General features: G+C 38.5%; 1 protein-coding gene across 3 annotated transcripts; it reads right to left on the bottom strand.

Annotated features, from left to right (window-relative positions):
• Positions 1-355: 355 nt before the first annotated feature.
• Positions 356-9,824, bottom strand: LOC115006471 (uncharacterized). Of its 3 annotated transcripts, none has more exons than XM_029428741.1 (11): positions 9,715-9,816; positions 8,192-8,876; positions 6,102-6,188; positions 5,239-5,812; positions 4,550-4,616; positions 2,826-2,924; positions 2,514-2,597; positions 2,332-2,382; positions 2,125-2,235; positions 1,221-1,330; positions 356-909 (listed from the first exon to the last, which is right to left on the bottom strand). In XM_029428741.1, exons 2-11 carry the CDS (start codon positions 8,540-8,542, stop codon positions 650-652), a joined length of 1,794 nt encoding a protein of 597 aa, XP_029284601.1. In that variant the 5' UTR covers positions 8,543-8,876; positions 9,715-9,816; the 3' UTR covers positions 356-649. The 3 variants fall into 3 exon arrangements, 2 of the variants coding, with proteins under 2 accessions (XP_029284601.1, XP_029284602.1); XR_003832061.1 differs by having other exon boundaries at positions 768-909; positions 1,221-1,343; positions 9,715-9,824; XM_029428742.1 differs by lacking the exon at positions 2,332-2,382 and having other exon boundaries at positions 9,715-9,814.
• Positions 9,825-11,653: the final 1,829 nt, after the last annotated feature.

The raw sequence follows: 11,653 nt of genomic DNA, 5'->3' as shown, positions 1-11,653 counted from the left end.
ACTTCTACTGCAACTGTCATGCTGCTGTGTTGCATATAGTCTATCAAGATTGAATGTATCAAGATTTGTTCTATTATTATATTGAATTTTTACTTGCCTCCTTTTTTTAAACTAGTTTCCCATTATTGTTACTGCTTGATAAAACAATGCAATCCTGTTGGATGATGATGGGTAGGGGCTTCCAAAAGAGGGGCATGAGAGTTTGGGAACCACTGATTTTAGAACTTTTATTAAACAGCTATGATTAGACCTCAGTAGTAAACTAAACACTTCTGTGCAGCTTCACAGTGAAACTTAAAAAATCTATAAACCAATACAATGCATTTAAATAATGAAGCAATGAAGCATTTGAAAATGGGTTTTGATTTAAGAATTTATTTTACTGTACACAATATTACAAATATTACACTATTACAATCTTTGACGTGGAATGTAGCTGACAGGCCGGTATCAAAGTTGAACTAAATGGAGTTTATTTTATTTGGACTTTGAAAATGAGGAAACAGGTGCTGTGCAGGGTTCCCCATTATAGAGCTAACAAAGTCACTTAGATGTGCAACTAATCTGCATGTTATTCATTTGTACACTGGATATGACACATTTATGTTAGACAACAAATTGTGTTTAATTATAATAACCTGTAAACTTACTAATGTTTGTTTGATGTGCCAGTTGATTCAACTTTAAGTACGGTAAAGCACGGCAGAGAAAAAGGTACAGAGAGGGTCTGTGAGTTGTCTGACTGCAGATGATTGGTTGATGTTGAATATACTTCAGGACTCAGGACACTGGATACAGGCACGGGCTTGTTGCTGATTTGATGCACCTCAGAAGTGTAGACAACACCTTCAACAGATGACCAGCCCTGAAGAGATGAAGGCTCTGGCTTAATGTCCGTTTTGTCATCACCTGTAAGAAAATACAAAAAGACCAAATCAGACATTTCAACAGGTTGCAAGATTACTTTTGCAATTGCATATTTTGGGTTAGAATTTGTGAAACAGCACACATCATTTCTAGTAGTGTAGCTCAATCCATCTACAAAATACCTTTTATATTTCTAACTGTCATTCAAACGTCAATATTATGATAAACTATCAATATTCAAGCAACAGTAGCAGGTCATTTTGAAATGCATCAATAATGACATGTTTGACTCAACTGTTATTTGCATTTTTCAAAAAATACAACACGTTCTTCAAGAATTTGGTGTGACATACTCAACTCTCCAACATCATCCTCTTCTTTCACGTTAACATGTAAAGTGTGTTTCTGCCACGGCTCCAGCTCCTCTTCTACACATTCCAGTAAAAGCTCAGATATTGTGGACCTGTAACAGAAGACTACAGACTCACACACCTGGTTTGTGTTATATAGAAAATCCAAAGACAAATGTTTATTCTTTGTATACTTCAGCATTTTTAAATTATATTTTTTTATATATATATATAATTCAGTCAAAAGTGTTTGTGCAAGTTAACGAAAAGTAATGGAGGCTGAAGGAACAGAGGCGCAGCACATCATTTGTGATTTTGTGGCTGGATCAAGATGCTGTCCCTTTACAGCATCTTGACCTTTACCTACATCTGTCCATTGAGTTGGGCTAAAATTACAAGTATTTCCTTGTTGCTTAATCCGATTGCAAAGTATAATTTGATTAGGTCCACTGCAGGCATATTACACGGCGAGCGGCGACATCTGTGGTGTCGTAATGTGGTGTGGTAATGAGGTTGATCCAACCTTGCAAAGTGAAGCAATGTAGTTCCTCGACAAAAAAAGGATTTTTCTTCATGTAAATTTCTGACTTTTATCTCAGTGTAACCTAAAATAAATCTGTGTCTACTATAAAGGTGTATCTGTACGTTTTTCCCTGTACTGCTGCTCACACTTTATTCTCTACAATGAGATCTGAGCAAAAATAAATGAAAGATGGGAGGAAATACAGGAAACATAAATAGATTCAAAATTGTGGACTAAGTATAAAATATCGATAATACAGATGTCGTTTTTTTGTAGTATTCGATATATTCGATGTATTCGATATATTCAGTGAATGATGAGAACATCATTCACTTCAAGATCCTGATGAATGAAAATGAGGCCTCATCAAAGACAAACAGTTACCTCTGAGGAATGGTTGGTACGTAGACATCTTCATCACAGCCGTTATCAGCTCCAGGAGAACTCAGCTCAGCTGTTTCTATGACATTTTCCAAATCACTATCCAAGTCAGATCTATTGGAGAAAAAAAAGACACTAGAATCAAATGAGCCACAGAAGCTACATTTAAAATAAAATATGTATATCTCGTTAAATATAGTATAAAAGTACAGTCTGTTCACACTGCAGTCATCGTCGTCAATGGTGACCTCCATCTCAAAACTGAATAAGACAAATTACAGACAGGGCATTGAATAAGATAGAGGGGAAAATGTATCTTAGGAAAGTCAATTTAGTGCTGACACACATATAAACCTACTGAAATATACATTATCAAAAAGATCAACTCTAACCTGTCCTGGAGACAGTCCACCTCTGACGCCATATGTGTGGTTTCACTCTGATGTTCAACATCATCCAGCGGGTGCTGTTTACCTCTGAAGACACATGTTGAAAGAAATTTGCTGACAATTCAAAAGTTGTTACAATATGTGGATATTAACTGTTTAGTGGGACCCCCATGCAGTGAAGGCAACATGAAAGCCTGTATGTGATCAGATGCAGAAGCCATAACGCAGAGCATGCAAAGCAATACAATGCCATACGAAGGTGTTCTGTTCGTACAACTGATGTGTGCAAAAAAAAGCAAAGTTGTGACTGCTGACCTTTCAGAGGCAGATACACGCCCAAGAATTGATAGTGCAGTTGGCTCATGCATACACGTTCCAGTAGAGCTCATCAATATCGAGGATCTATTTTCATAACTGTAAAACAAATAAAATTAAAAATTAAAATAAAAACCTCGTCATTAAGACACAAAACCTCATCTGGAAATGCTAAGCATGCCATCGTGCTCATGGCTTAACAAACACCTGCGTTACATGTCAGCTTGTTTTAGGACTGTGGTGAAAGCAGGTATTATAACCAAGACTACGACTATATGTAGACTATAAAACCAACTTTTTAGAGAGAAAGCTAAAAGTTGACTTGGAGCTGAAAAGATTGTAATTACAGGAGAAGTGCTGATATGTAGGCATATATTTTAAAAACTCATATCTGCGGTTGTTTGAAACCTAGTTGTGCTTCAGTTGGAGTGTAAAACCATTCCCAGCTTGGAACAAATTTAAAAGCCAAACGTTGACCCCACAATGGAGAAACATGGTTTTCAATTACAATTGAGTCTCTAAAAAACTAAATAAAAATCATATTTCTGCCAACAAAAATAGCATCATACTTTTTAAAGGATCTTTACTTCTTCTTTGTTTGTCTATTTTTCATTTGCTCCCAAGTCCGTTTCTAATCACAAGGGTTACAGCTGAAAAATTTGACTAAAATATTGTCATACACGCCATAAGAATAGGTCACATCCAAGCAACACATTAATGTAACGGAATACACACATGCAATCATAGTCAGAAACACGCACAATGTGGGACAGTGGCAAGAAGTAGAAGTGAAGTGAACCATCGTCGTAGGAACAGAAAGCCTGTCGGGGATTACCCTGACGTTACCTCGCTGACTTATCCTGCTTGGTAGTACAGGCCTGTGTTAGTGTGGGATTTGTGTAAATAAATGTCATTTTTTGTTACACTTAAAATGTTTCAGCACTTTTTTACTTCTTCTTGTCGTTTTGGTCTCATTTTTGCAACTTATTTGATTCTTAAAATGAGTTACAGCCCCGGTATCACAATAATCTTCAAAAATATGACACCAAAATAGGATTTCCACGAAATGTGTCGATGAAAACTTAAAATGCCTTTTATTGATGTTTGTTTCACTTTATGTCGTGCTAACAGATGAGGTACATGGTATATTTGACACAAAAAAAAAGACAGCAATACAAGCAAGGGTAGATATTAATTTAATAAGGACTGCTCTTTATATTTATACCAAACATATTACATTAAGATTTAGGAGATCTATTAAAGTCATGTGAAAAGTACAGTAAAGTTACTCATGGAGGGAAATCCCAGTCATAAGCAGATAACCCATGCAGGGTGTTAACAAATGTATTAATGGGCCCATTGGGAATTACACTTCCTGGAAGACTGTGACCTCATACTCCATTACTAGATGCGTCCAAGAAGTTTATCCAATGAAGCCATAATTAACTTTTCAATAGTATGGCTTTTCTATCAAACTGTCTTTCTATAACCGATATCCCATTGGTTTACATGTCGAGCTTCATTAACTCTCACTTATTCGGGCTGCTCTGCTTCACACGCCCAGTTCAAAGGGAACTTTTTCTTTCACAATTGTCTCCATGGATGACTTTATATATACAACAGTTTGACATGCTCATTAGTACTTTACAATAAAAGTAAACAGGTTTCGTTGACTAAATGCTGTTCCTTTTTGTAATATGCATAGCCTGTACGTGCTGCCTCACCTGGACCTTGACGATAGAGCTCCCTTCTCTCTTCTCTGTGACTTGGACTTAATTTTCTTCAGAGGATCTTCAAAGCAAAAAACAAGAAAAACATTCAGTAACAAGTACTGAGATTTCAGCTGTTTCCTGGAGTTAAGGGCCCCGACAGTGTTTTATGTTAAAAGTTGCATTTTATTTGTCCAGTATTATTTTGAGATTTGTTTGAGTGAGAGTGACAGAAGGTCGTGTAACTTGGTGCAGTTTGGGAGAAAATGTAAGTTGGTAAACATTTTATAATGAACATACAATTGAATTAAAATTGTCTACGAAAGAAAAGTTACAAAAATGTTTATGTATGGTGTCAATTATAGTTGTAAGAAAGAAAGAAAATCGGAATCAACCAAGAAAATTGCTGATCGGTGCATCTCTAGTTAGAACAGTTCTATCTATGCTTCCACCAAATAGAAATTAAAAACATGTCTGATAAGAAAATTGCAACCGAATGTGGTATTTTGCTTGTTGAAGAAAAAACGAAAAGGTTGACATGAAATATAAAGAAAGAAACACAGAAATTGCTTATTTCTGCTTTTGTGCGTACACAGACTTTTAGTTATTAACTTGCACAGTTTTATGTATCTAGCCACCGAAAAAAAAAGAAGACAAAGTTTGAGACGTTTTAGTTAAACCAGGAGAATCACAGCAAGAATCACCTGAAATGTGAAGAACAGTGCCATCAGGCAGTTGGTGGACGCCCTTTGCAAAGATCCCTTCTTTTTCAGTCCTGTTTGATTGTTGCATTTCTGGGTTGAGGTATGCCTTTTGGATTTCTAAAAAGGTTTCATGCCCCATGAAATTCAGATGCAGATGTTTGGCCCATTTTTTAAAGTGTGTAAAAGTTCCTCCAGAAAAAAGAACGGAGAGAGTTGCGAGGAGGTGGATTTCAGGAAACGCTTCCCAAAGGTGAGGTGATGACATCCATGTGCCCCTGTGTCCGCCAAGGCAGCTCCATCTTACCTTCTTCTGTGCACCGCAGTGAGACACCTTCTTTTTGGTAATGGGCTGTCCACATGTCTGACACTTCTTAAACAGCTCCATCAAACAGCTGTCATTCACAATAGTCTTCGACTGACTCGACTCTTCCGCGTTCTCGTCCGATTTTGATGTTGCGGTCGAGTTTAACTCAGTCTCTCGGCAGAATGCAGCAGATGCAACACTGCACAAACCTTCACTGAGTTGAGCTGGAGGAGGGGGCTGGGATGAGGTGGTTGGAGCTCCTGAGGCAATCTGGGATAACAGAGACAGGTGTTGAAATTAGTAACAAGTAACTGTGTTTGCAACTTTTATAAATAGTGTTTACAATACCTGCATGTATTACTTTTGACAGCAAAACATTTAAAAGAAATCACTTTAGACTTTGAGAAACTGGGATGGACATTTTCCCCTTTTTTTTGACATTGTATAGACTGAACGAAATGGGAGCATAATCGATAATGAAACACAAATTAACCACATACTAAAATATGACTGCAAAACATAAAATATTAGGAAATTAGCTTTACTACATCATACTTACTGAAGTTGACATAGAGGCCCATCGCAACACGCTGGAATCTGAAATCACTGAGGTAGAGGCTGTAGCAGGTGTACTGGGAGACTTCGCCTAATTAAATCAAATAAAAAGGTTTTGATATGAGCAGACTTGTCATTTCAGCTCTCACCCAATTTCAAGTTCAAGTTTGTGTCTCGTCCAAGACACAAAAGGAGGAAGGAAGAGTAAAAGGTTACAGGAGAAAACATATTTTAAAAGCAATACAGAATGCCTTAGAGCAGGGGTGTCCAAACTATGGCCCGGGCCCATTTTTAATTGGCCCGCAGCAAATTCTAAGTCCAGATAGAAACTTGCACTTGAATGTGTTGTACTTCTTAGTTCTAACACAGAAACACAGTTTTGACTTGTCAGCTAACTTAAAGCATCAAGTGTCAGATAAAGCTTGTGCTTTAGGTTTTTACTCGATTGCATGTGATGAGCGCACAGATGTGAGGACACCGCACAGCTGTTCATTGTTTTTTGCGGGGAGTTGACGATAACTTTTGCGTTACGGAAGAGCTGCTTGGTCTTAGAAGTCTAAAGGGCACAACATAAGTCAAGCACGAGGACTTCACCACAGAGAATTTCAAGCTTTCCTGTCTGATGTTGATGCTGAATACGGGGACGCACTCCACAGTTCTGATGTGCGCTGGCTGAGTCGCGGCTTCGTGCTGCAGCGGTTTTATTCCCTGAGATCAGAAATCGACCTCTTCATGAGCTGAGTGAGCCTCCATGTTTGGCAGACCTGTTTAGTTGATCTTACTGGTCATCTCAACACTGAACAAGAGCCCACTGCGCACATGAAAGCATTCTGCGTGAAGCTCCGTCTCTTTGAGACACAACTACACAATTTCAATGTTGCGCACTTCCCCACGCTGTCCGAAATCAAATGTGCTTTTCCAAAGGCCAAGCTTTCTGATAATAAGGGGAAATATGTGTCTGTGATCACGTCTCTCGTCTCATGTCACGTCTCTCATCACAGCATTCAGTCAGCACTTCCAAGATGTTTCTACCGTTGAGAAAGAAATCGAGCTGTTCTCAACTTCCTGATGAATGCAGAAGAAGTTTAAGAGAGTCTGCAACTAGAACTTATATATAATAATTATATACGACAGTTCCCTGAAGAATCAACATCAGCTTCTCTCCCTCCCCGACTTCTACCGGAGCTTGGAAAAGTTTCCTCTGATGAGACGCCACACACAAAGAATGATGAGTCTGTTCGGCTCATATATGTAAGCAAACATTTTCTCTGTTAACAAAAGCAGACTGAGAACCAAAATGACCGACAGCATCTCTGTGATGTCCTTCGTATCTCAAACAATAAACTTACTCCTGACCTGCAGCATCCTTCAGTCCAAAGTGCAGCATCACTGCTCCCACTGAGTGCAACGCTGTTCCCATTATAGGAGAGTTAAAACATATATTACACAGTATTTATGTAAATAAGCTCGATTTTTCAATAAATTCAGTCAATTAAAGTTGATAACATTTTCTAACTAAGGCTAGTTGATGTGTTAACAAGGCCAATAACTTATTTGTTTAACAAGCTTGAGATATATCCATCCCCTTTTCCCCTCATCCCCCCCCCCCCCCCCCCCTCTGAGGCTTCTGTTTTGAGAATGAGCTGCAAACCCTTATTGTTACAAAATAAATGAAACCTCATTAATAGAGGCAAAGTTTGGACACCCCTGCCTTAGAGCCTTACTGCATTAAGATTTTAAAAAGTCATCTCAATTGTGATTTCTTTACCTTAAATACAGACATTTCCATCATACATTTGTGAATAAAAATTCACTAGATTGCAGACATGAAGTATAAGAGGCTCAAATATTCCTAGGGGAGGACTCACAGACCCCCCATCTTAAAATGTGTCCCACTATAATGTTAAAACTAAACCTGCATCCTTGTGTACATGACGGACATACAACTGGGACTAACTTTAAAGTTTTCAACCCTTCATCAGCTTCCAAACCCAAAGTTGCACAGAAACTCAAAGACAGCTCAACGCAGCGCTCTGGTCATATTTTAACATTACCTACAAAACCACAGCTCCGACAGGTAAATAAAGTATGTACCTGTGTGCGGCTCTGGTCCTCTGCTGGCACAGATGAGCTGAGGTCGTCTTGCTGTCTTCCAGTAAAAATAGTTGGAATAACGTTGGACTTGAGGATCTTTCGGGGCGTTGTTTTCATAAGTTCTGCTTGTATGTCCGGTTCGTAATCTTCCAGTTTGAAATGCTGGCTGCAGACTCTTATATTGCCGTATTTACTTACGGGTGTGCTTTCATCAAATTTGGGGCTCTGTATGGCCTTTAACCACTTTCTGCATCGCTCCGAGTCTCTTGTAGGCAGAGAGTGGAAGACGACTCCCCGGGACCTCGCCTTCTTGTAGCCCTTACAGCCCGGCACAGAGCACATCCCCGGCATCGTTACACCAATACTAACTAACCACAGTGTAACATAAACGATGATTTATCATGGATGTATTATATAGACTGGCGACTGCCACCATTTCTAAGTGTAGTGTACAGTAACCAACAGTCTGCTCCAGCAATTGGTGAACGTAACCGCTGACGTTGTCGCTCTGCATTCTGGGAAACGAAGTACTCGGAGATTTGTAGGGCTCAGGTGGAAAGATACATCTCTCGATGCACTATGATGCATCATTAGTGATGACGAAGAAGAGGAGGATGAAGAGTAGCCGAGCCGATAGCAACATGTCGCTCTGCTGTTGCGATTGTATTAGTTAAACTTTAGTAAACTGAAATTAAAAAAATTCACAGGGTTTGCCATTTTGCTAACACACAAGCACATACTTTAGCCATGTGATAAACATCTATTAATACACACACACACACACACACACACATATATATATATATAATATCATATGTGCATTATAGAGAGGATTTGCATTGTATGGTAGACTGAAAAAGCAGTCTGAAGTAATGTGCATCCCACTATAACTTTGACTAGGAAAGAAGACACTTCTCCAAATTCACTAAGAGTATAGGTTATGATCTGAAGTACAGACACAATAAAATACTTGATCATAGGACAGAGACTGTGTATTATGAAGGGGGTTACATATGTTGACAGACTGCATGTCCATCCAGCCTGGTAGGACAAGTACCCTACCTTAAATTGCTTTGTGTTATGAAAAGCACTACATAAATGCAATCATGGCCGTAGGATTTCCTGTATTCTGTTGGTTTGATACTTTTATCTGGCTATACTTGCATGAGAAAAATGATGGGTGCATTTTGTAATTTCATCCAGAGTAAGTGGTTGGCCCTAAATCACATATTTAATAAGATATCAAAAAGCTACAAGTATAGAAATTGAATCGATGACTAATTCAGAGTCATCTTTAATTATATTATTGGTGTTTACACACATAACATTGCTACCGAGAAGCCCTCCACATAAACATTTAGGAAATGATCATGATTATTTAACCCTGCAGTGCTGTTGTCTCCCCCCTCCGGCAGAGAGAGTAATTACACAAACACTGTCGGCGCGTGCTGTCTGCATCTTCCCCAACCCGCAGGAGCGCCCCCCACAAGTCTCGCGCACTGCACTATTTTACAATTACCAACCTGTCCAGGAGCAGCAACGCCACATCCGTGTCTGCCCTCAGTCCCTGCTTTTCTTTCAGCGCTCTCCAACGAGGCAGAGCTACACCAATGGTGATCCGTGTTTGTCCTCGCCGTCGATCGCTTTCTTTTTTTGACTTTAATCCTTCCTCTGAGCGCCGAGTTTCTTTTTTGTGTGGTGCATCCACTCCAGAAACTTTTCTTGGACGCTTCCTATGATTTTCCGCCAAAGCTTCCGCCATGCTACTGCACCGTCTCTATAGTTTCTCCTTATTTAATTTTTTATTTGACCAACTTTATTGAGACAAGTACAAATGTACAACACTTTGTGTATACAACTTGGGTCTACTATTACAAACACGACAGGGGGGACTAAAGCTTAAAATAAAATAAATTATATATTTAAATAAATATCTTGAAAAGCTTACTGTGGTTATACGTTTTAACTGCTTTTTTTGTTTGAACATTCACATATAGAGGAAATGTATTGTTAGATATGGACAGTGAGCTCCAAGAAGTTTGGCTTTGTTGCTTAATAATTTGGATTTGGGAATAAATAATTTGTCTATCCCTCCTTGCTGCCTCCTTTAGCTCAAACTGGTTGATGTAAATCGCATCACTTCCTGTGTATACAAAATAAAGGCTTTACTCCCTTTTTTGTGATTTATTCGGACAATATTTCTTTTAAACTAACCACTTCTCCATTATTAAATAAATAATACATTATGGATTTATTTTATTTTATAATTGTTTTTATTATTATGAAATCTTATATCATCTTTCTTATTTCATAGTAACCATTTTATTGGAGTTGATTTTACTTAATGATATCAGTTTTCATCACTTCATCTTATTCACCTCTTCCTCATCTTTCAGCCTCTTAGCGGCTACGACCAGCAAACCAGACAGAGTAGCTAACCGGAAAGTTTACATCCAAGTAAAAGGATTCCTTGGACTTTTTTTAGCTTTCAAAATAAAAAATACAGTTTTTATCTTGACACGTTGACTAAATGTAATTCCTGGAAATGCAAAATTTTAACATTCATTTATCCTGATGTTTATACATCCTTTAAGCGAACTTCCAAACTGCGCAGATAAAGTAATGATAAAGGGGTACTCCACTGATTTGACACATAAAGGTCATGGGGAGTACTTGTACCTCCTGTGAGTACCTGTGAAAACAGATGCATAATGTCTTCTGTGGCTCTGGAGGAGCCTTGTTAAAAACAAGAAAATAACCCTGATGAAGTCATCGTGATGTCATCAGGGTTATCTCATCTTTGGCTTGGAGGCGACACATTGTTAGTTACAAACTGAAGAAAATTCAGTTTAATTTTGACCCTTTTTTTTGGAGGCATTCTGGTTTCACTCCACATGAACATGAAAAGAGCCGTTAATCTCGCACCCGCAAGTGAAAGCAGAGCATGCTTGCAATGATTTTGGAACCCAAAATTGGCTGAACTAGCAGCCAAAAAACTGCTAAAGAAGTTAATATTGCGTGTCTCAGATGTGCCAGAGTAATGAGCAAACAGTTTATTAAGAACACTTAGCTACAACTAACTCTGTCTAATAAAACAGTACTGCAATAAATACAACATTCATGAAGGTTTCAATGTTTAATATTTGTCTAAACTGATTACGAGGTGTTGATTTAACTTTATGGTACTTTTATAGGCAGTATTTTATCATGTGGCGTCTACCTTCATTGATATGAATTAAGTTTTCAACTGCCACAACCACCAAACAGAAACAACATTTGGAAGACCAATAAACGCTGCCCACTAAAAAGTGTTGAACCAAATACAATGACCGGCTGCCAATGTCCCTCCCTCCACAGTCCACACAGTTTGGATAAAGGGGAATGGAGAACAGCCCTCCCATGTGGACAAAGAGTTGGGTCTTTTAGCAGCTGCTTGGAGCTTCACGACTTTGAACTTTTTAT

Source organism: Cottoperca gobio, chromosome 3 (genome assembly GCF_900634415.1).
Source record: "Cottoperca gobio chromosome 3, fCotGob3.1, whole genome shotgun sequence".
Lineage (NCBI taxonomy): Eukaryota > Metazoa > Chordata > Actinopteri > Perciformes > Bovichtidae > Cottoperca > Cottoperca gobio.
Note: the sequence above shows the minus strand (reverse complement) of the source record. Positions and strands in the feature narration are given on the sequence as shown.

Bases quoted from the DNA above. Each gene is read 5' to 3' on its own strand.
- LOC115006471 (XM_029428741.1), bottom strand. From the start codon at position 8,542: ATGCCGGGGATGTGCTCTGTGCCGGGCTGTAAGGGCTACAAGAAGGCG. The intron at 6,189-8,191 runs GTACATACTTTA...TGATTTAATTAG, and splicing joins AGGACCAGAGCCGCACACAG to GCGAAGTCTCCCAGTACACC. The intron at 1,331-2,124 runs GTAACTGTTTGT...CTTCTGTTACAG, and splicing joins GTACCAACCATTCCTCAGAG to GTCCACAATATCTGAGCTTT.